Source organism: Anomaloglossus baeobatrachus, chromosome 6 (assembly GCF_048569485.1).
Source record: "Anomaloglossus baeobatrachus isolate aAnoBae1 chromosome 6, aAnoBae1.hap1, whole genome shotgun sequence".
Classification (NCBI taxonomy): domain Eukaryota; kingdom Metazoa; phylum Chordata; class Amphibia; order Anura; family Aromobatidae; genus Anomaloglossus; species Anomaloglossus baeobatrachus.
Genome location: NC_134358.1, coordinates 5,796,700 through 5,821,875, shown reverse-complemented (window position 1 = coordinate 5,821,875; position 25,176 = coordinate 5,796,700). Strand labels below are relative to the sequence as shown.

Sequence of the window (25,176 nt, the reverse complement as noted above, 5' to 3'; positions counted from 1 at the left end):
TGGTAGGAAGGATCTTCCCTGTGATAATGAGGTGGGAAGAAGCCACCATTGCAGAGAGTCCTTGCCGTCTGTGAAAGGGATACTTTCCTGTTCAGGGATGTTGACTTCCCGTCCCATTGGCGGAGAATGTCCCATTGAAGTGGACGCAGATGAAACTGCGCAAACGGAACCGCCTCCATTGCCGCCACCATCTTCCCGAGGAAGTGCATGAGGCGTCTTAAGGAGTGCGACTGACCTTGAAGGAGAGTCTGCACCCCAGTCTGTAGTGACCTCTGCTTGTCCAGCGGAAGCTTCACTACCGCTGAGAGGGTATGAAACTCCATGCCAAGATACGTTAGTGATTGGGTCGTGACAGGTTTGACTTTGAGAAGTTGATGATCCACCCGAACGTCTGGAGAGTCTCCAGCGCAACATTCAGGCTGAGTTGGCATGCCTCTTGAGAGGGTGCCTTGACAAGTAGATCGTCCAAGTAAGGGATCACAGAGTGTCCCTGTGAGTGCAAGACTGCTACCACTGCCGTCATGACCTTGGCGAACACCCGTGGGGCTGTCGCCAGCCCGAATGGCAGAGCTACGAACTGAAGATGGTCGTTTCCTATCACGAAACGTAGAAAAACAATGGTGCTGTGTAGCAATCGGCACGTGGAGACAAGCATCTTTGATGTCTATTGATGCTAGGAAATTTCCTTGAGATATTGAGGCAATGACGGAGCGGAGGGTATCATCCGGAACCGCCTGGCCTCCACGTGCTTGTTGAGCAGTTTTAGGTCCAGAACGGAACGGAAAGAGCCATCCTTTTTTGGCACCACAACCAGATTGGAGGAAAGCCGTGTCTTGTTCCTGAAGAGGAACCGGGATTACCACTCCTTCTGCCTGCAGAAGAGCATCTGCTCGGTGGGGAGGTGGGGACGTTCTGAAGAATCGAGTCGGAGGACGAGAACAGAACTCTGTCCTGTGCACGTGGGCACAATGTCCCTCACCCACCGGTCTGTGACCTGTGGCAGCTAAATGTCGCCAAAGGCGAGCGAGTCTGCCATCAACCGCGGATGCGGAGAGATGAGAGAGCTGAGAGTCATGAGGAGACCGTCTTGGTAGCGGTTCCTCCGGCTGCCTTCCTTGGGCGTGATTGAGCCCGGCCGGAAGCTGAGCCCCTCTGAGGCTTTTCAGCCCTTTTGGACGAGGACAATTGGGACCTGCCCGAGCCTGGGAAGGACCGAAACCTCGACTGTCCTTCCAGGACAGCATTAATAGGGTAAGTCGCAATGCAGACATTGCGAGGTTACGGACGCCCCTGCGGCACAGATGTACATGTGCTCAAGACCAGCTGCGCAAGAACAGCTGAAAAGCTTAGGGTGCCCATACGGCTGTGAATGCCGGAGCAACCGACACGCCGATAGCCTCATAGACAGATTCCAACCAGAGTCCATCTGTCTGTCAATGGCATCTGTAAGTGAAGTCCCATCTCCACTGCAACTATGCTCTAGCCGCAAGCCTGGAGATTGGAGAATCCACCTTTGGACCCTGGGTCCAACGCTTGACCACGTCAGGGGGAAAGGGATAACGTGTATCCTTAATACGTTTGGAGAAAACGCTTATCTGGGAAGCGTGGTGTTCCTGGACTGCTTCTCTGAAGTCAGCGTGGCCAGAACAATACTCAATATACGTTTGAGCTACTGAAATGGGACTTCTCCTGCTGTGAAGCTGACTCCTCCGCTGGGGGAGCTGAGGGAGAAAGATCCAACATTCCATTGATGGACGCTATAGGATCATTCCTTATGGCGTCACCATCCGGTGTATCCGGATTGAGAGCGGTGTCAGGATCAAAGTCCTGATGAGCTACGTCTGCCTCATCATACAGAGAGCCTCCTGGGACCCCCCCGGAGCACCGATTTTATTCCCAATGAGGGTGGCCAGGGAGCAATGATCCAGATTGCCCATGGCCTGTCCGGACTGCAAGTCTCTATCCCATTGCAACTCCGTCCCTGTCCTTAGACAGGGTTGAGAGGTGGTTCCTTTGGCCACGTCTAGTAGAGACCCCGGCTGACCAAGTGCTACAGGGGAGCATTGCACACAATGGGGTTCAGTGCCGTGGAACAGTATCACATGCAGTAAAAACAGCATCGAAAGCCTGTGTTGCTTATATGCTGCTGCCGACTTATAGAGCCAAGAATGGCGACCGTACAGTGCAATGTATATCATACAAGCATAAAGTACAAATGCACACTGCAGCACATGCAATACAAGCAGCATAGAAAGCCTGCTTTTCTGCTGCTGTAGACTAGCCATCTAGGGGAATATAGCCCAGAATAGCGACCATACAGTGCAATGTATAGTATACAAGCATAAGTACAAATGAACACTGCAACCCCTGCAATACAAGCAGCATAGAAAAAAACCTGTGCCTCAGCACCCTTGCTTTTCTGCTGCTGTAGTCTAGCCATTCTATGGCGAATATAGCCAAGACTAGTGACCGTACAGTGCTGTGTATAGCATACAAGCATAAATACACATGAACACTTCAGTACGTGCAATACAAGCAGCATAGAAAGCCTGTGCCTTAGCACCCCTGCTTTCCTGCTGCTGATGTGTCGCCATCTAAGAGGGCATATAGCCAAAAATAGCGACCTATGCCGTGTAAGCATAAAATACAAATGGACAAACTGCGGTATTTAGTGTCAGCACTTCAGGTGCCGCTTACCGCCCGCCTATAAGCTGGTGTGTGGTCGCCCTAGTCCTGTGCCTGGTTGCCCAGAGTCCGTTCTCTCAGCTCGGACTGCAGTAATGGCTGCCGGCGTCCTTCTCCAGCTCGTGTGAGTAGGGGCGGGCCGTGGGCGTGCCCCAAGTCAGAGCGGGAAACCGGCGTCCCACAGTGTCCAGTGAGAGGGCTGGAGCATGTAAATAAGGCTCCAGCCCTCGGCGCTGCTGATTGTACAGCGTCTCTCCCCTACCCTGATTGACAGGGTGGGGGCGGGAACGAAGCAGAGCTAGGCCGCAAAAGCCGGGGACTGGATTTATAAGCGCCGCCGCCGTAAAAGCGCGGTCGGCGCTAAGTCCCCGGCGCACTACAAGTCCCAGCCGCGCCGCCGCTCCCGGAGCGTCCGGCGCGGTAGTTCCCCATAAATAAAGTCACTCAGCTAGGCTGCAGTGACTGTAACCCTTTACTGTCCCCGGCGCACTAGCACACCCAGCAAGTCTGGAGTGTGCTGTGCCTGTGTGTACGGGGACACAGAGTACCTGAATGGTGCAGGGCCATGTCCCTGAACGGCACTCCCGCTCCACATCCAGCAGGTTCAATGGGTCTGTGGATGGAGCCCGGCCTCAGGGCTTTGGGGCCGGTAAGATCCCACTTCCTCAGAGCCCCTCAGGGGGATGTGGAAGGAAAACAGCATGTGGGCTCCAGCCGCCGTACCAGCAATAGGTACCTCAACCTTACAAACCACCAGTGGGGTGAGAAGGGAGCATGCTGGGGGCCCCATATGGGCCCTCTTTTCTTCCATCCGATATAGTCAGCAGCTACTGCTGACTAAACAGTGGAGCTATGCGTGGATGTCTGACCTCCTTCGCACAAAGCCGAAAACTGGTGAGCCAGTGATCCCACTGGGGGTGTATAGCCAGAAGGGGAGGGGCCTTACACTTTTTAGTGTAATGCTTTGTGTGGCCTCCGGAGGCAGTAGCTATACACCCAATCGTCTGGGTCTCCCAATGGAGCGACGAAGAAATGTCTGTTACCCACCGGTCTTTGACCTGTGACAGCCAAATGTCGCAAAAGCGGGAGAGCCTGCCACCGACCGAGGATGCGGAGGGAGGAGGCCGAAAGTCATGAGGTAGCCGCTTTGGAAGCGGTTCCTCCATTTGCTTTCCTGGGGCGTGAGTGAGCCCGCCAGGAATCTGAGCTCCCTTGTTCTTTCTGAGTCCTTTTGGACGAGGAGAATTGGGCCTTGCCCGAGCCTCGAAAGGACCGAAACCTCGACTGCCACTTTTTCTGTTGAGGTTTACTTGCTCTGGGCTGTGGTAAGGAAGAGTCCTTACCCTTGGACTGTTTTATGATTTCAGCCAATGGCTCACCAAACAGTCTGTCTCTAGATAATGGCAAGCTGGTTAAGCATTTTTTAGAACCAGCATCTGCTTTCCAGTCCTTTAACCACAAGGCTCTGCGCAAAACCACAGAATTGGCGGACGCCATAGCGGTACGGCTCGTAGATTCTAGGACAGCATTGATAGCATAGGTCGCAAACGCAGACATTTGCGAAGTTAGGGACGCCACTTGCGGCACTGCTGGATGTATGAAAGCATCCACCTGTGCTAAACCAGCTGAAATAGCTTGGAGTGCCCACACGGCCGCGAATGCTGGAGCAAACGACGCGCCGATAGCTTCATAGACAGACTTCAACCAAAGGTCCATCTGTCTGTCGTTGGCATCTTTAAGTGAAGCGCCATCCTCTACTGCGACTATGGATCTAGCCGCAAGCTTGGAAATTGGGGGATCCACCTTTGGACACTGGGTCCAGCGTTTGGCCACCTCAGAGGGAAAAGGATAACGTGTATCCTTAGAACGTTTAGAGAAACGCTTGTCTGGATGAGCGTCGTGTTTCTGGATCGATTCTCTGAAGTCAGAGTGGTCCAGAAAAGCACTTAATTTACGCTTGGGATACAGGAAATGGAACTTCTCCTGCTGTGCCGCTGCCTCCTCTGCAGAAGGGGCTGGGGGAGAAATATCCAACAGCCTATTAATTGCCGATATAAGGTCATTAACCATGGCGTCACCATCAGGGGCATCCAGATTGAGAGGGGCCTCAGGATCAGAATCCTGATCACCGTCCTCAGTCTCATCACAGAGAGACTCTTGTCGCTGAGACCCTGAACAGTGTGAAGACGTTGGGGGTCTTTCCCAGCGAGCTCGCTTAGGCTGCCTGGGACTGTCATCTGAGTCAGAGACTTCAGCCTGTGATGCTTGAGACCCCCCTGAAGTACGGATTAGTTCCAACTGAGGGGGACCGGAGAGCATAGACACAGCAGTGTCCATGGTCTGAGTAACTGGCCTGGACTGCAAGGCCTCAAGGATTTTTGTCATAGTCACAGACATTTTATCAGCAAAAACTGCAAAGTCTGTCCCCGTCACCGGGGCAGGGTACACAGGCGTCTCTGCCTGGGCCACTACCACCATAGGCTCTGGCTGACGAAGTGCCACTGGGACTGAACATTGCACACAATGTGAGTCATTGGAGCCTGCCGGTAGATTAGCCCCACATGCAGTACAAACAGTGTACACAGCCCGTGCCTTGGCACCCTTGCGTTTTGCGGATGACATGTTGCTGCCTCCTCAGAGCAGTACAGGGTGTCCAGCCAAGAAGCGACCTTACAGTGCAACTATATAAATATATATGGTACCAAGAAAAAAGTACACTAATATAACACTGAGGCACTAGTGGGGCCAGCACTAAAGTGCTGCTTACCGCCCGCTTAGGAGCGGGTGTGTGGTCGCCGAAATCCCTTTAGTCTGGGTCTCCCAGAGCCTGCTGCCTTTCCCCAGCCAGACCGCATGTGTAATGGCTGCCGGCGTCCTTGTGGAGAGGGGGGGCGGGCCCTGGGCGTATACAGACGAAGAGCGGGAAGCCTGCTTCCCACTGTGCCTAGTGAGAGGGCTGGAGCATGTAAATAGAGCTCCAGCCCTCGGCGCTGCCAATTGAGCAGCGTCTCTCCCCTACCCTGATTGACAGGATGGGGGCGGGAACGAAGCGGCACTAGGCCGCAGAAGCCGGGTACTAAAGTTAGAAGCGCCGCCGCCGTAAAAGCGCGGTCGGCGCAAAGTCCCCGGCGCACCACAAGTCGCAGCTGCGCCGCCGCTCCAGGAGCGGTCGGCGCAGTAGTTCCCAACATGTAACGTCACTCAGCCAAGCTGCAGTGACCTAACCCCAGCGCACAGCGCTACTGTCCCCGGCGCACTATAACGCTCAGCAAGCCTTGAGAGTGTCCGTGCCTGCCGGGGACACAGAGTACCTGAAAGTTGCAGGGCCTTGTCCCTGAACGGCACTCCCGCTCCAAATCCAGCAGGTTCTCTGGGCTTGGGGGCCGGCAAGATCCCACTTCCACAGAGCCCACCAGGGGATGTGGAAGGAAAACAGCATGTGGGCTCCAGCCTCTGTACCAGCAATAGGTACCTCAACCTTACAAGCACCACCGCGGGTGAGAAGGGAGCATGCTGGGGGCCCCATATGGGCCCTCTTTTCTTCCATCCGATATAGCCAGCAGCTACTGCTGACTACAAACAGTGGAGCTATGCGTGGATGTCTGACCTCCTTCGCACAAAGCAGAAAACTTGTGAGCAAGTGATCCCACTGGGGGTGTATAGCCAGAAGGGGAGGGGCCTTACACTTTTTAGTGTAATTGCTTTGTGTGGCCTCCGGAGGCAGTGCTATACACCCAATCGTCTGGGTCTCCCAATATAGTGCTGAAGAAATACCTGTTCTCTAGTGCTTCTCCCCTCGGCATCTCACAAGGGGTATCATAATGCCAGACACGGGGGGTCTTCAGCAGGCTGCACACTGCAATCAGGGGCACACCGATGGGAGTGGGGACCGATGCGTCCCCCTGCTGGCACATTACATGCTACTGTCACAGTTTACCACACTACCAGCCGTAGCTGATAGGGACAGATGATGGCTGAATAATTGAGCCCTCGTATGTCTCTATCATCGGCCAGTAAATACGCAGCTTAGCGTGCGAGGCATCAAAGTCAGCGAGCCAGCACATGACGTACCGGTATGTCATCTGCTGGGCATGGGTGAGCCATCTGCAGCCCAGTCTAGACACATCGGTGAGAGCTGGGGCCGGGATTTAGGAGGAGGGTGACACCGAGCCGCAGACCTCACCTGCTTCTCCTCTTTGGGTAAAGCTTTCCGAGCCTCGTTCTTGTCGTAGAAGTACTTGTGGATCTCGGAGAAGTCGCACTTGTACAGATATTTTATGGTTTTCTTCTCTTCTTTGATCATTTGCTAAACAGAAAGAGGAGAGACTTTATGAAAAAGCTGCAAAGCTGTAGAGATAACATGAGCAGAAGATTTGCCATCCAGTCGCCCAGCAGACACCGGTAATCTGCGGGGGGCGGACCACCACCCTGCGCCTGCGGGGGGGGCGGATCACGACCCTGCGCGGGGGCGGATCACGACCCTGCGCCTGCGGGTGGCGGTTCACGACCCTGCGCCTGCGGGGGGGGCGGATCGCGACCCTGCGCCCGCGAGGGGGCGGATCACGACCCTGCGCCTGCGGGGGGGGCGGATCACTACCCTGCGCCTGCGGATCACTACTCTGCGCCTGCTGGGGGGCGGATCACTACCCTGCGCCTGCTGGGGGGCGGATCACTACCCTGCGCCTGCTGGGGGGCGGATCACTACCCTGCGCCTGCGGGGGGGCGGATCACTACCCTGCGCCTGCGGGGGGGGCGGATCACTACCCTGCGCCTGCGGGGGGGCGGATCACTACCCTGCGCCTGCGGGGGGGGCGGATCACTACCCTGCGCCTGCGGGGGGGGGCGGATCACTACCCTGCGCCTGCGGGGGGGCGGATCACTACCCTGCGCCTGCGGGGGGGCGGATCACTACCCTGCGCCTGCGGGGGGGCGGATCACTACCCTGCGCCTGCGGGGGGGGCGGATCACTACCCTGCGCCTGCGGGGGGGCGGATCACTACCCTGCGCCTGCGGGGGGGCGGATCACTACCCTGCGCCTGCGGGGGGGCCGATCACTACCCTGCGCCTGCGGGGGGGGGGGGGGGGGGGGGGGGGGATCACTACCCTGCGCCTGCGGGGGGGGCGGATCACTACCCTGCGCCTGCGGGGGTGCGGATCACTACCCTGCGCCTGCGGGGGGGGGGGCGGATCACTACCCTGCGCCTGCGGGGGGGGGTGGATCACTACCCTGCGCCTGCGGGGGGGGGCGGATCACTACCCTGCGCCTGCGGGGGGGGGGGGGCGGATCACTACCCTGCGCCTGCGGGGGGGGGCGCGGATCACTACCCTGCGCCTGCGGGGGGGGGGGGGGGCGGATCACTACCCTGCGCCTGCGGGGGGGGGGGGGGGCGGATCACTACCCTGCGCCTGCGGGGGGGGGGGGGGCGGATCACTACCCTGCGCCTGCGGGGGGGGGGGGGGGCGGATCACTACCCTGCGCCTGCGGGGGGGGGGGGGCGGATCACTACCCTGCGCCTGCGGGGGGGGGGGGGGGGGGCGGATCACTACCCTGCGCCTGCGGGGGGGCTGGATCACTACCCTGCGCCTGCGGGGGGCGGATCACTACCCTGCACCTGCGGGTGGTGGATCACGACCCTGCAAACACTCTAGCACCTGCTGTCATGAATTGCTTCTATTTAGATTGGTTAGACCAGCGACATCACAGGACTACCTAATCAGAAGCGGCACCAGCAGTCAGGAGGGTCCGCAGCGGTCAGTATGGCATCCACTGCACCAGGGCACCAGCCTGCCACCACACTAGTCTACAGTAATGTGAGGATACACGGCTAAGTGCTCCCGCATTACACGGTAATCTCAGGTAATATACGGCTTCTCCTGGTGCCATACCGGGCTGTCCGAGGCCTGGAGAGCCCCATCCGCAGCCTGTACACGGAGATCTCCGGCAATATACGGCTTCTCCTGGTGCCATACCGGGCTGTCCGAGGCCTGGAGAGCACCATCCGCAGCCTGTACACGGAGATCTCCGGCAATATACGGCTTCTCCTGGTGCCATACCGGGCTGTCCGAGGCCTGGAGAGCACCATCCGCAGCCTGTACACGGAGATCTCCGGCAATATACGGCTTCTCCTGGTGCCATACCGGGCTGTCCGAGGCCTGGAGAGCACCATCCGCAGCCTGTACGGGGACACCCGGACACCAGGACACATACAGCGACAGCTCAATTACCGTCTTCCAGTCTGTGAAGAAGTTCTTCTGGAATATCTCCTTTGTGGTGTACTCGTGATCCAGCATCTTCCCGTAGAAGGTGGCCACCTCCTCGGCTGCGGGCTCAGCTTCATCGGCTCTCCTGGATCCAGGGAACAGTAAGACATGGAAAGCTGAGGACAGGCTGCTACCGGACAGCGGCCATAGCAAAGACCAGTGCACGCAGCGTGAGGAAGAAGACTACCGGATAATCTGTGGCACCCACTCATCACTCAGACGAGCGCTGCAGCCGACCAACTCCTCACACAGACGAGCGCTGCAGCCGATCAACTCACCAGAGACTAGCGCTGCAGCCGATCAACTCACCAGAGACGAGCGCTGCAGCCGATCAACTCACCAGAGACGAGCGCTGCAGCCGATCAACTCACCAGAGACGAGCGCTGCAGCCGATCAACTCACCAGAGACGAGCGCTGCAGCCGATCAACTCACCAGAGACGAGCTCTGCAGCCGATCAACTCACCAGAGACAACCGCTGCAGCCAGTCACCTCATCACACAGACGAGTGCTGCAGCCGATCAACTCAGAGAGACAACCGCTGCAGCCAGTCACCTCATCACACAGACTAGCGCTGCAGCCAATCAACTCAGACAGACGAGCGCTGCAGCCGATCAACTCATCAGACAGACGAGCGCTGCAGCCAGTCAACTCATCAGACAGACGAGCGCTGCAGCCAGTCAACTCATCAGACAGACGAGCGCTGCAGCCAGTCAACTCATCAGACAGACGAGCGCTGCAGCCAGTCAACTCATCAGACAGACGAGCGCTGCAGCCAGTCAACTCATCAGAGAGACGAGAGTTGCAGCTGGTCACCCGGCTCCAGCACTCCAGCTCCAAGAGCAGCCACTGGGGACACGTACACCAACAGTAGGGCTCCCGACACGTCAGAGCATTGGGGAGGGCAGCATGGACAGCCTGCGATCATTGCCACAGCAGTCCCAGGAGACCACCCCCGACTCACGGACACGGCACAGGCGCCACTCACCATCATAGAGGAAGCGCACGTCGTCTGGAAGTGGCTCGTACAGAGGAGCAAAGAACGGCCCCCGATGTTCCAGAAACTTCCACTTCACTCCGTCCTCGTAATTCTTCTCCTCCCACCTAGGACAAAAAACTCACATCAGTCATAGAAAAGGAAATCTGCTCCAAAAATGGATCAAGAGTGTGGTGCGTGCTGCTCAGAGATGCTGGGGCGTGACAGTGTATCAGTGAAGTCTGTGCACTGAGACATTGTAACAAGTCCATCACCTGCGCGGAGCCCATAATCACCAGTGTCGCTCTGCCCGCACACTGCTCACAGTCAGGAGCCTCCATCCAGGCTGCAGCGTGCAGCAGGTCTGTAGCGCCCCCCGCAGCGTGCAGCAGGTCTGTAGCGCCCCCCGCAGCGTGCAGCAGGTCTGTAGCGCCCCCCGCAGCGTGCAGCAGGTCCCGAGCGCCCCCCGCAGCAGGTCCTGAGCGCCCCCCGCAGCGCGTGGCCTTTGCAGAGCATGTGACACACACAGCGAGCGCCACATTCATGTCTGCAGCTTCCAGCAATCACCTCTCTCCTGGGGAAAAGGCTTCCTGGAAAGCCACCAATCACAGCTGTGCAGAGGCATGATGGGAAATGTAGTTCTGTGTGACACGAGGTTGGTGTAACTGCAGTGTGATCTGACACACGCTCCTGGGAGAGGGCGTTTGATGGCTGCGGGGTCCCCGCCCTCGTACCCCGCAGTTTATGCATCTGAATACCCCCATGTGTTCTCTCCTCACCGCAGCTCAGAAGGGGCGAGCGCCAAACATCAGCGGCTCCTGACACCGCAATGGGCCTAGCAGTGGCGGAGATTACACATCATATCCGTGGCCCCTTCCCACTATTTTCCGCTGTGGTGTTGGGATTTTCGGAGCGGTGTTTCCTCCGCGTGGCGCGGTGTGAGCGGCTCATTTTCTGCGGCTTTAATTTCATGACAATTTTGGAATAAAGGCGACGAATTGATAATTTATTGTGGCGGTGACTGATGTGGCACAATCACAGGGCCCATGGTCTCCTGCCGCGCAGCCGGCACCGCACAGGAGCATTAGGCTGCTTTCACACATCCGGCTTTTGCAATGCGGCACAATCCGGCACTTTGCAGGAAAACCGCAACCGTTTTTTTTTTGCTGCCGGTTGCGTTTTTCCTGCATAGATTTAATTAGTGCCGCATTGTATCATAGTATCATAGTTTTTAAGGTTGAAGGGAGACTCTAAGTCCATCTAGTTCACCCCGTAGCCTAACATGTTGATCCAGAGGAAGACAAAAAAAACCCCAATGTGGCAAACAAGTTCCAATGGGGAAAACATTTCCTTCCTTCGTCCACATCCGGCAATCAGACTAGTTCCCTGGATCAATACCCTGTCATAAAATCTAATATACATAACTGGTAATATTACATTTTTCAGGAAAGGCGTCCAGGCTCTGCTTAATGTTAGTAGTGAATCCCTCATTACAACATCATGCGGCAGAGAGTTCCATAGTCTCACTGCTCGTACAGTAAAGAATCCTCGTCTGTGATTACGATTAAACCTTCTTTCCTCAAGACGTAGCGGATGCCCCCGTGTTCCAGTCGCAGGCCTATGTGTAAAAAGATCTTTGGAAAGGTCTCTGTACTGTCCCCTCATATATTTATACATTGTGATTAGATCCCCCCTAAGCCTTCGTTTTTCCTGTCTTCGTATTGCAGCCCCCCATTCCTCTAATAATCTTGGTGGTCTTCTCTGCACCCTCTCCAGTTCAGCTATGTCCTTCTTATATATTGGTGACCAGAATTGTACACAGTATATAAGTGCGGTCGCACTAGTGACTTGTACAGAGGTAGAACTATATTTTTTTCATGAACACTTCTACCTCTTTTAATACATCCCATTATTTTATTAGCCCTGGCAGCAGCTGCCTGACACTGGCCACTAAAGTGAAGTTTACCATCCCCCCATACACCCAAGTCTTTTTCTGTGTCTGTTTTACCCAGTGTTCTACAATTAAGTACATAATCATAAATGTTATTTCCTCTACCCAAGTGCATGACCTTACATTTATCTACATTAAACTTCAATTGCCACTTCTCAGCCCAATCCTCCAATTTACATAAATCTCCCTGTAATATAAAACTATCCTCCTCTGTATTGATTACCCGGCAGAGTTTAGTATCATCTGCAAATATTGAAATTCTACTCCGCATGCCCCCAACAAGGTCATTTATAAATATGTTGAAAAGAAGCGGGCCCAATACTGACCCCTGTGGTACCCCACTATGAACTGAGACCCAGTCCGAGTACGTACCATTAATAACCACCCTTTGTTTCCTATCACTGAGCCAGTTTTTAACCCAGTTACACATATTTTCCCCTATCCCCATTATTCTCATTTTATGTACCAACCTTTTGTGTGGCACCGGATCAAAAGCTTTTGAAAAGTCCATATACACAACATCCACTGCATTTCCCTGGTCCAGGCTTGAACTTACCTCTTCATAGAAGCTGATCAGTTTGACAGGATCGATCCCTCATAAACCCATGTTGATACTCTGTCATAAGGTTATTTTTCTTGAGATACTCCAGTATAGCATCTCTCAAGAAACCCTCAAGGATTTTACCAACCGTAGAGGTTAAACTTACCGGCCTATAATTTCCCGGCTCAGTTTTTGTCCCCTTTTTGAATATTGGCACCACATTTGCTATGCGCCAGTCCTGCGGTACCGACCCTGTTATTAAGGAATCTGAGAAGATTAAAAATAATGGTCTATCTATCACAGAACTCAATTCCTGTAGTACTCTGGGGTGTAGCCATCCGGGCCCGGAGATTTGTCACCCTTAGTGACGCATTGTGCCGCATGGGCTTGCGTTCGGTCCGTTTTTTGTCGCATGCGGCAGATTTAGCCGATGCGGCAGCCGGATGGAACGTTGCCTGGCACGTTTTTTGCTCCGGCAAAAAAAAAAACGCATCGCGCCGCATCCGACCGATGCGGCGCTTTTCCCAATGCATCCCTATGGATGCCGGATGCGGCGCGATGCGGCAAAAACCGCATCCGGCCGCCGCATGCGGTTTTTGCCACTGCGCATGCTCAGTAGCATGCCGCAAGCGGCAAAAACCGGACCGGCCGCATGTAAAGAAGGGAATTTTGTTACTTACCGTAAGAAGGGAATTTTGTACTTACCGTAAATTCCTTTTCTTCTAGCTCTTATTGGGAGACCCAGACAATTGGGTGTATAGCTACTGCCTCCGGAGGTCACACAAAGTATTACACTAAAAAGTGTAAGGCCCCTCCCCTTCTGGCTATACACCCCCCGTGGGATCACGGGCTTACTCAGTTTTAGTGCCAAAGCAAGAAGGAGGAAAGCCAATAACTGGTTTAAACAAATTCACTCCGAATAACATCGGAGAACTGCAAACCGTTCAACATGAATAACATGTGTACCCGCAACAAACCAAGAATCCCGAAGGACAACAGGGCGGGTGCTGGGTCTCCCAATAAGAGCTAGAAGAAAAGGAATTTACGGTAAGTACAAAATTCCCTTCTTCTTCAGCGCTCTATTGGGAGACCCAGACAATTGGGACGTTCAAAAGCTGTCCCTGGGTGGGTAAATAAATACCTCTTGATAGGGCTGCAAGACAGCGCTCCCCTACGGGGAGGCCACTGCCGCCTGCAGTACTCTTCTACCTAGGCCGGCATCCGCCGAAGCATAGGTATGCACCTGATAATGTTTGGTGAAAATGTGCAGACTCGACCAGGTAGCTGCCTGGCACACCTGTTGAGCCGTAGCCTGGTGGCGTAATGCCCAGGACACACCCACGGCTCTGGTTGAATGGGCCTTCAGCCCTGATGGAACCGGAAGCTCAGCAGAACGGTAGGCTTCAAGAATTGGTTCTTTGAGCCATCGAGCCATGTTGGCTTTAGAAGCCTGCAATCCCTTGCGCGTACCAGCGACAAGGACAAACAGTGCATCAGATCGGCGCATAGGCGCCGTGCGGGAAAAGTAGATTCTGAGTCCTCTGACCAGATCTAACAAATGTAAACCCGTTTCAAACCGGTGAGTCGGATGAGGACAAAATGAAGGTAATGATATATCCTGATTAAGCTGAAACGCGGATACTACCTTAGGGAGAAACTCCTGAATGGAGCGCAACACTACCTAGTCCTGGTGAAACACCAGGAAGGGAGCCTGATATGACAGAGCTGCCAGCTCATACACTCGCCGAAGAAACGTGATCGCCCTAGAAAAGCCACTTTCTGTGACAGGCGAGAAAGGGGAAACTCCCATCAGAGGCTCGAAAGGCGGCTTCTGGAGAGCAACGAGTACCTCGTTCAGATCCCATGGATCTAACGGCCGCTCGTACGGGGGCACAATATGACACTCCCTGTAGCAACGTGCGCACCTTAGGAAGACGTGCTAGACGCTTCTGAAACAACACGGATAGTGCCGAGACTTGCCCTTAAAGGGAGCCGAGCGACCAACCGTTTTCCCGACCAGAGTGCAGGAGGGCAGGCAAAGTAGGCAAAGCCGATGGCCAGGGATACACTCCCTGAGCAAAACACCAAGATAAGAATATCTTCCACGAGTTGTGGAATATCTTGGCAAACCGCGGCTGGCGAGCCCGTCTCATTGTGACCCTGACGTAATGCTCACAGTCGACTGACTGTGAGATGCCACAGATCTCGGTACCACAACCTCCTCGGCCAGTCTGGGGCGACGAGAATAGTGCGGCAGCAATCGGAAGCTGGAACTGCGACCAATCTTGAGCCAAGGCGCCTGTCGCCAGAGCTCCCGCCATGAAAATCGAGACCTTGTAGTTGCCGAGACGCCATGATGTCGACGTCCGTCCTCATCCCGCGGCTACCGATTTCTTGAAGCCAAACGGGAGCAGGTCCCATTCCCCTGCGTCCACGTCCTCGCGACTGAGGAAGACTTGCTTCCTAGTGTTGTACGTCCGGAATGTGTACGCCACCGCTGTGGATAGTCCGACTGAATTCGGTTCTGATTGCATTCCAGCCACTGCAGGAAAGCTTGCAGTGCAAGATACACTGCCCAGAGCTCTAGACCACTGAGTTGAAGAGTGGACTCCTCTGAAGACGGTCTTTGACCGTCTGTGAAAGGGGGACGTTACTGTGTAGGAACATCGACTTCCTTCCCCTTAGCGAAGAATCTTCTAATGATGCGGACGCAGATGAAACTGCGTGAAAAGGCTCGCCTCTGGATGAGGCGCCTCCTTGAAGGAGAGACTGCACCCTCGTCTGTAGTGAACGCTGTTTGTCCAGCGGAATTCACTATCACTGAGAGAGTGTGAAAACTCTATGCCAAGATATGCCAGCGATTGGGTTCAACTTAGAAGAAGTCAAAGACCTCCCCGAAACTCTGGGAAGGGTCCAGCGCCATGTTCAGGTTGTGTTGGCATGCTTCTAAAAGAGAGTGCCTTGACAAGTAGATTGTCCAAGAAAGGGATCACAGAGTGACCGTAAGAGCGCGGGACTGCTCCCACTGCTGCCATGAACTTGGTGAAAAACCCGTGGGGCTGTCGCCAGCCGAAGGGTAGGGCTACAAAACGAAATATGCCCGTAGCCAACGCCGGTGCCTTGGAGCAATCGGCACGTGGAGATAAGCATCCTAATGTCTATGGATGTTAGGAAAAACTCTTTGAGACAGTGAGGCAATGACGGAGCGGAGTGATTCCCTCCGGAACCGCCTGGTTGTCACGTGCTTGTTAAGCAGTTTAAATTCCAGAACGGGACGGAAGGAGCCGTCCTATCTTGGCACCACGACCAGGTCGAAGCAAAAGGCGTAACTGGTTCCTGAAGAGGAACAGGGATTACCACTCGTCCTGCCTGCAGAAGAGCCTCGGCTCGGTCGGAGAGGTAGTTTGAGACAAACTGACTCTCTCTCACCGGCCTTTGACCTGTGGTAGGTAAATGTCGCTAAAGCGGGGGAGTCTGCTCCCCGCGGTTGCGGAGTGAGAAGTCTGAAAATTATGAGAAAAAAACGCTTTGGTAGCGATTCCTCCGGCTGCCTTCCCCGGGCGTACTTGAGCCTGCTAGGAATCTATGCCCTTCTGGGCCTTTTGAGTCGTTTTGGACAGTTGAATGAATTCATTCAACCCTTACCAACAGACTATCACTAGATAAAGGCAACCTGGTTAAGCACTTTGTTGGAAGAAGCATCTGATCCAATCTGTTAACCACTAGGCTCTGCGTAAAAAATACGGAGATGGCCGATGCCACCGCCGTCCGGCTCGTAGAGTCTCGGACAGCCTTAACAGCATGGTTCGCCATGCGGCGATTGCGAGATTACAGACGCTGCTGAGACCGAGATGTACCGGTGACAGCGTCCCTCTGCGCAACACTATCTGAAATAGCTTGGAGTGCCTTCACGGCTGCGACTGCCGGAGCAACCGACCTGCCGATAGCTTCATAGACAGATTGCGGCCAGAACCTATCTATCTGTCAATGGCATTTTGACGTGAAGCCCCATCCACCACTACAACTATAGATCCAGCTGCAAGCCTGGAGATCGGGAGATCCACATTTGGACCTGGGCTAGCGCTTGTCCAATCAGGGAGGAGAGTGTCTCATTAATACGGTCGGAGAACGCTTATCGTGAAAAGCGTTGCGTTTCTGGACTGCATCTCTAGGATCAGAGGGCCAGACGAGTACGCAATCGCTTGCGATATTAGAAAAGAGATCTCCCCTGCTGTGAAGCTGACTCTTTCACTGATGGAGTCGAGGGCTATTCCCAGCGAGCCTGCTTAGGCCCTCTTGAACTGACGTCCGTGTCGGAGCCTGCCCCCTGGGACGCGTGAAAACCACCCTGGAGCCTTGAGCTGCTCCTCAAATCATGGTGGCCAGGGGCATTGCAACTATATTGCCCAAGGTCTGCGTGGGCTGCCAGACTGTAAGATGTCAGCCATAGTCACAGCCAATATAACAGCGGAAAGAAACTGCAATTTCGTCCCTGTCTCTGGACAGGAAGCACAGGTGGTTCTTTTAACCACATATAGCCGAAAACCCCGGTCAAGCAATTGCCCGCACTGGGGTCCTAGACTCGTATTACATGCAGTACAAGCAACATATAAAGTCCTCATTGGCCTTTTCTTTTTCTGCTGTTGTTGTCTAGCTATCTAAGTGCATAGCCTAGGATAGCGACCGTACAGTAAATAATCATACAAGCATGAAGTACAAATAAACACTTCAGCTCATGTAGTACACGCAGCATTGAAAACTTGTGGCTTGGCACATTAGCTCTTCTGCTGCTATTGTCTATATATCTAGGAGTATGAGACAAGGATAGCGACATACAGTGAATGTATAGCATTCAAGCACGAAGTACAAGTAAACACTTCAGCACCTGTGGTACCCGCAGCATTGAAAACTTGTGGCTTGGCACATTTGCTCTTCTGCTGCTATTGTCTATATATCTAGGAGTATGAGACAAGGATAGCGACATACAGTGAATGTATCGCATACAAACATGACAGTAAACACTGCCAGCACATGCAAATGCAGCAGCCTTGCAAGCTGGTGCCTTGGCACCACTGCTCTACTGCTGCTGTTGTCTAGTTAACTAGGAGCATGAGGCAAGGATAGCGACATACAGGAAATGTATAGCAGACAAGCATGACAGAAAAACACTGCAGTACAAGCAAATCAAGCAGCATTGAGAGCCCGTGCCTTGGCAGCCTTGCCTTACTGCTGCTATTGTCTGTTTAACTAGGTGCATTAGCCAAGAAAAACGACATATAGTGCATGTATAGCATGACAATAAACCCAATTGCAGCACCTGCAAACGAAGCGGCAATGAAAGCTTGTGCCTTGGCACTTTGCTGTTGCCAAATCTGCCAACAAACACTGCAGACTAATCATTGAACACTTGTCTAGCCATCTAGGAGAGTATGCCCAGAATAGCGACAGTACAGTGCTGCATCGCATATCCGCACACAGTTCAAAAGCCCACTTCAGTATTAGTGGGACCAGTACTGCCTATCGCCCGCCCAGCGCGAGTATGAGGTCGCTCAAAAACCTGTGCCTGGTTCCGTTCTCCCAGAGTGGAAACCATAATGGCTGCCGGCTTCTCTTCCACGTCCTGTGCAGAGGGGCGGGCCGTGGGCGAGCCCCAGCCAAGAGCGGGAACCCGGCGTCTCACTGTGTTCAGTGAGAGGGGGCTGGAGAATGCAAAGCAGACTCCAGCTCCCTGCGCTGAGATCTGTACAGCGTCCCGCCCCTCCTCTGACTGGCAGGGCTGGGGGCGGGAACGAAGCGGTGCCAGGCCTCAGAAGCCGGGGACTAAAGTTACAGGCGCCCCCGCCGTAAAAGCGCGGTCGGCGCCAAGTCCCCGGCGCACTACAAGTCACATCAGCGCCGCCGCCGTATGAGCGGTCGGCGCAAGTTCCTAAACATGACCCGTCGCTCAGCCATGGCTGCAGCAACATAAGCCCATCACTAATGTCCCCGGCGCACTATAACGCCCAGCAAGCCCGGAGCGTGCTGTGCTTGCCGGAGACACCGAGTACCTGACCGATGCAGGGCCTTGTCCCTGATAGTACTCGTGCTCCACATCCATCAGGTTCTTCTGGGTCTGTGGATGGAGCCCGGCCTCAGGGCTTGGAGGCCGACAGATCCCACTTCCACAGGGCCCTCCAAGGGGATGTGGAAGGAAAACAGCATGTGGGGCTCCGGCCTCTGTACCAGCAATAGGTACCTCAACCTTGCAACACCATCTGGTGAGAAGGGAGCATGCTGGGGACACTATATGTGTCCTCTTTTCTTCCATCCGAAATAGTCAGCAGCTACTGCTGACTATACAATGTGGAGCTATGCATGGAATGTCTGACCTCCTTCGCACACAAAGCTAAAACTGAGTAAGCCCGTGATCCCACGGGGGGTGTATAGCCAGAAGGGGAGGGGCCTTACACTTTTTAGTGTAGTACTTTGTGTGACCTCCGGAGGCAGTAGCTATACACCCAATTGTCTGGGTCTCCCAATAGAGCGCTGAAGAAATTCCTTTTCTTCTAGCTCCTATTGGGAGACCCAGACGATTGGGTGTATAGCACTGCCTCCGGAGGCCACACAAAGCAATTACACTAAAAAGTGTAAGGCCCCTCCCCTTCTGGCTATACACCCCCAGTGGGATCACTGGCTCACCAGTTTTAGTGCAAAAGCAAGAAGGAGGAAAGCCAATAACTGGTTTAAACAAATTCTCTCCGAGTAACATCGGAGAACTGAAAACCATTCAACATGAACAACATGTGTACCCGAAAAACAACCAAAAATCCCGAAGGACAACAGGGCGGGTGCTGGGTCTCCCAAAAGGAGCTAGAAGAAAAGGAATTTACGGTAAGTAACAAAATTCCCTTCTTCTTCGGCGCTCCATTGGGAGACCCAGACGATTGGGACGTCCAAAAGCTGTCCCTGGGTGGGTAAAGAATACCTCATGTTAGAGCTGCAAGACAGCCCTCCCCTATATGGAGGCAACTGCCGCCTGCAGGACTCTTCTACCTAGGCTGGCGTCCGCCGAAGCATAGGTATGCACCTGATAATGTTTGGTGAAAGTGTGCAGACTCGACCAGGTAGCTGCCTGGCACACCTGCTGAGCCGTAGCCTGGTGTCGCAATGCCCAGGACGCACCCACGGCTCTGGTAGAATGGGCCTTCAGCCCTGATGGAACCGGAAGCCCAGCAGAACGGTAGGCTTCAAGAATTGGTTCTTTGATCCATCGAGCCAGGGTGGCCTTAGAAGCCTGCGACCCTTTGCGCTTACCAGCGACAAGGACAAAGAGTGCATCCGAACGGCGCAGGGGCGCTGTGCGGGAAATGTAGATTCTGAGTGCTCTCACCAGATCCAACAAATGTAAATCCTTTTCATATCGATGAACTGCATGAGGACAAAACGAAGGCAAAGAGATATCCTGATTAAGATGAAAAGAGGATACCACCCTCGGGAGAAACTCCTGAATGGGGCGCAGCACTACCTTGTCCTGGTGGAAGACCAGGAAGGGAGCCTTGGATGAAAGCGCTGCCAGCTCAGACACTCTCCGAAGAGATGTGATCGCTACCAGAAAAGCCACTTTCTGTGATAGTCTAGAAAGTGAAACCTCCCTCAGAGGCTCGAAGGGCGGCTTCTGGAGGGCAACTAGTACCCTGTTCAGATCCCATGGATCTAACAGCCGCTTGTACGGGGGTACGATATGGCAAACCCCCTGTAGGAACGTGCGCACCTTAGGAAGGCGTGCCAAACGCCTCTGAAAAAAGACGGATAGCGCCGAGACCTGACCTTTAAGGGAGCCGAGCGACAAACCTTTTTCTAACCCAGATTGCAGGAAAGAAAGAAAGGTAGGCAATGCAAATGGCCAGGGAGACACTCCCTGAGCAGAGCACCAGGATAAGAATATCCTCCACGTTCTGTGGTAGATCTTAGCGGACGTGGGCTTCCTAGCCTGTCTCATGGTGGCAACGACCCCTTGGGACAATCCTGAAGACGCTAGGATCCAGGACTCAATGGCCACACAGTCAGGTTCAGGGCCGCAGAATTCCGATGGAAAAACGGCCCTTGGGACAGTAAGTCTGGTCGGTCTGGTAGTGCCCACGGTTCGCCGACCGTGAGCTGCCACAGATCCGGATACCACGCCCTCCTCGGCCAGTCTGGGGCGACGAGTATGACGCGGCTGCAATCGGATCTGATCTTGCGTAGCACTCTGGGCAAGAGTGCCAGAGGTGGAAACACATAAGGGAGCCGGAACTGCGACCAATCTTGCACTAGGGCGTCTGCCGCCAGCGCTCTTTGATCGCGAGACCGTGCCATGAAGGTTGGGACCTTGTTGTTGTGCCGGGACGCCATGAGGTCGACGTCCGGCCTTCCCCATCGGCGACAGATTTCCTGAAACACGTCTGGGTGAAGGGACCATTCCCCTGCGTCCATGCCCTGGCGACTGAGGAAGTCTGCTTCCCAGTTTTCTACGCCGGGGATGTGAACTGCGGATATGGTGGAGGCCGTGGCTTCCACCCACATCAGAATCCGCCGGACTTCCTGGAAGGCTTGCCGACTGCGTGTCCCCCCTTGGTGGTTGATGTATGCCACCGCTGTGGAGTTGTCCGACTGAATTCGGATCTGCCTTCCTTCCAGCCACTGCTGGAAGGCTAGTAGGGCAAGATACACTGCTCTGATTTCCAGAACATTGATCTGCAGGGTGGACTCCTGCTGAGTCCACGTACCCTGAGCCCTGTGGTGGAGAAAAACTGCTCCCCACCCTGACAGACTCGCGTCTGTCGTGACCACCGCCCAAGACGGTGGTAGGAAGGATCTTCCCTGTGATAATGAGGTGGGAAGAAGCCACCACTGCAGAGAGTCCTTGGCCGTCTGGGAAAGGGAGACTTTCCTGTCCAGGGATGTTGACTTCCCGTCCCATTGGCGGAGAATGTCCCATTGAAGTGGGCGCAGATGAAACTGCGCAAACGGAACCGCTTCCATTGCCGCCACCATCTTCCCGAGGAAGTGCATGAGGCGTCTTAAGGAGTGCGACTGACTTTGAAGGAGAGCCTGCACCCCAGTCTGTAGTGACCTCTGCTTGTCCAGCGGAAGCTTCACTATCGCTGAGAGAGTATGAAACTCCATGCCAAGATACGTTAGTGATTGGGTCGGTGACAGATTTGACTTTGAGAAGTTGATGATCCACCCGAACGTCTGGAGAGTCTCCAGTGCAACATTCAGGCTGAGTTGGCATGCCTCCTGAGAGGGTGCCTTGACAAGTAGATCGTCCAAGTAAGGGATCACAGAGTGTCCCTGAGAGTGCAAGACTGCTACCACTGCCGCCATGACCTTGGTGAACACCCGTGGGGCTGTCGCCAGACCAAATGGCAGAGCTACGAACTGAAGATGGTCGTCTCCTATCACGAAGTGTAGAAAACGTTGGTGCTCTGTAGCAATCGGCACGTGGAGATAAGCATCTTTGATGTCTATTGATGCTAGGAAATCTCCTTGAGACATTGAGGCAATGACTGAGCGGAGGGATTCCATCCGGAACCGCCTGGCGTTCACATGCTTGTTGAGCAGTTTTAGGTCCAGAACAGGACGGAATGAGCCGTCCTTTTTTGGCACCACAAAGAGATTGGAGTAAAAACCTTGACCTCGTTCCTGAAGAGGAACAGGGACCACCACTCCTTCTGCTCTTAGAGAATTCACCGCCTGCAGAAGGGCATCTGCTCGGTCGCGATGTGGGGAAGTTCTGAAGAACCGAGGCGGAGGCCGAGTACTGAACTCTATCCTGTACCCGTGAGACAAAATGTCTGTTACCCACCGGTCTTTGACCTGTGGCAGCCAAATGTCGCAAAAGCGGGAGAGCCTGCCACCGACCGAGGATGCGGAGGGAGGCGGCCGAAAGTCATGAGGCAGCCGCCTTGGAAGCGGTACCTCCGGTTGCTTTCTTGGGGCGTGAGTGAGCCCGCCAGGAATCAGAGCTCCTTTGCTCTTTCTGAGTCCCTTTGGACGAGGAGAATTGGGGCTTGCCCGAGCCTCGAAAGGACCGAAACTTTGACTGCCACTTCCTCTGTGGAGGTTTGCTTGATCTGGGCTGGGGTAAGGAGGAGTCCTTACCTTTGGACTGTTTAATGATTTCCGCCAATTGCTCACCAAACAGTCTGTCTCCAGATAATGGCAAGCTGGTTAAACATTTTTTAGAAGCAGAATCTGCTTTCCATTCCTTTAACCACAAGGCTCTGCGCAAAACTACAGAGTTGGCGGATGCCATTGAGGTACGGCTCGTAGAGTCCAGTACCGCATTGATAGCGTAGGTCGCAAACGCAGACATTTGCGTAGTTAGGGACGCCACTTGCGGCACTGCTGGACGTATGAGAGAGTCCACCTGTGCCAGACCAGCTGAAATAGCTTGGAGTGCCCACACGGCCGCGAATGCTGGAGCAAACGACGCGCCGATAGCTTCATAGACAGATTTCAACCAAAGGTCCATCTGTCTGTCATTGGCATCTTTAAGTGAAGCCCCATCCTCCACTGCAACTATGGATCTAGCTGCAAGCCTGGATATTGGAGGGTCCACTTTTGGACACTGGGTCCAGCGTTTGACCACGTCAGGGGGAAAAGGATAACGTGTATCCTTAAGGCGTTTAGAAAAACGCTTGTCCGGATAAGTATTGTGTTTCTGGATGGATTCTCTGAAGTCAGAGTGGTCCAGAAAAGTACTCAATTTACGCTTGGGATACAGAAAATGGAATTTCTCCTGCTGGGCAGCTGCCTCCTCTGCAGAAGGGGCTGGGGGAGAAATATCCAACAGCCTATTGATGGCCTCTATAAGGTCATTTACCATGGCGTCACCATCTGGCGTATCCAAATTGAGTGCGGCGTCAGGACAAGACTCCTGATCACCCACCTCTGAACCCTCATATAGGGACCCTTCTCGCTGAGACCCTGATCCGCGTGATGACGTGGAGGGTCTCTCCCAGCGAGCTCGCTTAGGCGGACTGGGACTGTCATCAGAGTCAGAGCCCTCAGCCTGTGATGCCTGGGACCCCCTTGAAGTACGGATTAGTTCCAACTGAGGGGGACCGGGGAACATAGACACAGCAGTGTCTATGGTCTGAGCAACTGGCCTGGACTGCAAGGTCTCCAGGATTTTTGTCATAGTCACAGACATTTTATCAGCAAAGACTGCAAATTCTGTCCCCGTCACCGGGGCAGGGTTCACAGGCGCCTCTGCCTGGGCTATCACCACCATATGCTCTGGCTGACGAAGTGCCACTGGGACTGAACATTGCACACAATGAGGGTCGTTGGAGCCTGCTGGTAGATTAGCCCCACATGCTGTACAAGCAGAGTATACAGCCCGTGCCTTGGCACCCTTGCGTTTTGCGGATGACATGCTGTTGTCTCCTCAAGCAATATAGGGTGTACAGCCAAGAAGCGACCTTACAGTGCAGTATATAAATATATCTAGACACAGCAGTGTCTACGGTACAGCGAAAAATATAACACTGTGGCACTAGTGGGGCCGCACGTATGTGCTGCTTACCGCCCGCTTAGCGCGGGTGTGTGGTCGCCAGAAACCCCTAGCCTGGGTCCCCCAGAGCCTGCGTCCGTTCTCCAGCCAGACTGCATGTGTATAATGGCTGCCGGCGTCCTGGGGAGCTGCAAGCCTGGGGGCGGGCCTAGGGCGTGCACAGAGAAAAAGCGCGAAGCCTGTGTCCTACTGTGCTCAGTGAGAGGGCTGGAGCATGTAAATCGTGCCCCAGCCCTCGGCGCTGCCGATTGAATAACGTCTCTCCCCTACCCTGATTGACAGGGTGGGGGGCGTTAACGAAGCGGAGCTAGGCCGCAAAAGCCGGGGACTAAAGTTAGAAGCGCCACCGCCGTAAAAGCGCGGTCGGCGCGTCCCCGGCGCACTACAAGTCGCAGCTGCGCCGCCGCTCCAGGGGCGGTCGGCGCGGCGATCCACACACATAAAGTCCCCCAGTAATCTGCGGGGACTATAAGCCCAGCGCACAGCGCTACAGTCCCCGGCGCACTAGCACACCCAGCAAGCCTGGGATGTGAGTGGCCTGCCATACGGGGACACAGAGTACCTGAAAGTTGCAGGGCCTTGTCCCTGAACGGTACCCCGGCTCCTTATCCAGCAGGTTCTCTGGGTCTGTGGATGGAGCCCGGCCTCAGGGCTTGGTGGCCGGTAAGATCCCACTTCCTCAGAGCCCCTCAGGGGGATGGGGAAGGAAAACAGCATGTGGGCTCCAGCCTCCGTACCCGCAATGGGTACCTCAACCTTACAAACCACAAGTGGGGTAAGAAGGGAGCATGCTGGGGGCCCTAGTATGGGCCCTCTTTTCTTCCATCCGACATAGTCAGCAGCTACTGCTGACTAAACAGTGGAGCTTATGCATGGATGTCTGACCTCCTTCGCACAAAGCAGAAAACTGGTGAGCCAGTGATCCCACTGGGGGTGTATAGCCAGAAGGGGAGGGGCCTTACACTTTTTAGTGTAATTGCTTTGTGTGGCCTCCGGAGGCAGTGCTATACACCCAATCGTCTGGGTCTCCCAATGGAGCGCCGAAGAAAAACTTATGCAAAGGATGCGGTGTTTTCACCGCATCCGTTGCATAGGCTTCACAGCCGGATTGAGCCGCAGTGCTCAAACCGGATGTGTGAAAGCCGCCTTATTCAGACACATCGGAGGGGACAATGCGCAACACAATCTGTAAAGGTCATTATGTTTATACGGGAAAAATGAGACT

General features: G+C 54.5%; 1 protein-coding gene across 2 annotated transcripts in view; it reads right to left on the bottom strand.

Annotated features, from left to right (window-relative positions):
* The window catches only part of TOP1MT (DNA topoisomerase I mitochondrial), a 98,992-nt gene extending 80,896 nt beyond the window's left edge, over window positions 1–18,096 (bottom strand). The window contains exons 1-4 of one of the 2 annotated variants that reach the window (XM_075352672.1): window positions 17,970–18,096; window positions 9,933–10,048; window positions 8,911–9,031; window positions 6,869–6,991 (exon numbers count right to left, since the gene is read on the bottom strand). In XM_075352672.1, coding sequence (XP_075208787.1) covers window positions 6,869–6,991; window positions 8,911–8,976 — 189 coding nt within the window. In that variant the 5' untranslated portion in view covers window positions 8,977–9,031; window positions 9,933–10,048; window positions 17,970–18,096. Of the gene's footprint in view, window positions 1–6,868; window positions 6,992–8,910; window positions 9,032–9,932; window positions 10,049–10,195; window positions 10,250–17,969 lie in introns of those variants that run through there. The other variant, XM_075352673.1, reaches the window with a different exon arrangement.
* Between the last annotated feature and the right edge of the window lie 7,080 nt (window positions 18,097–25,176).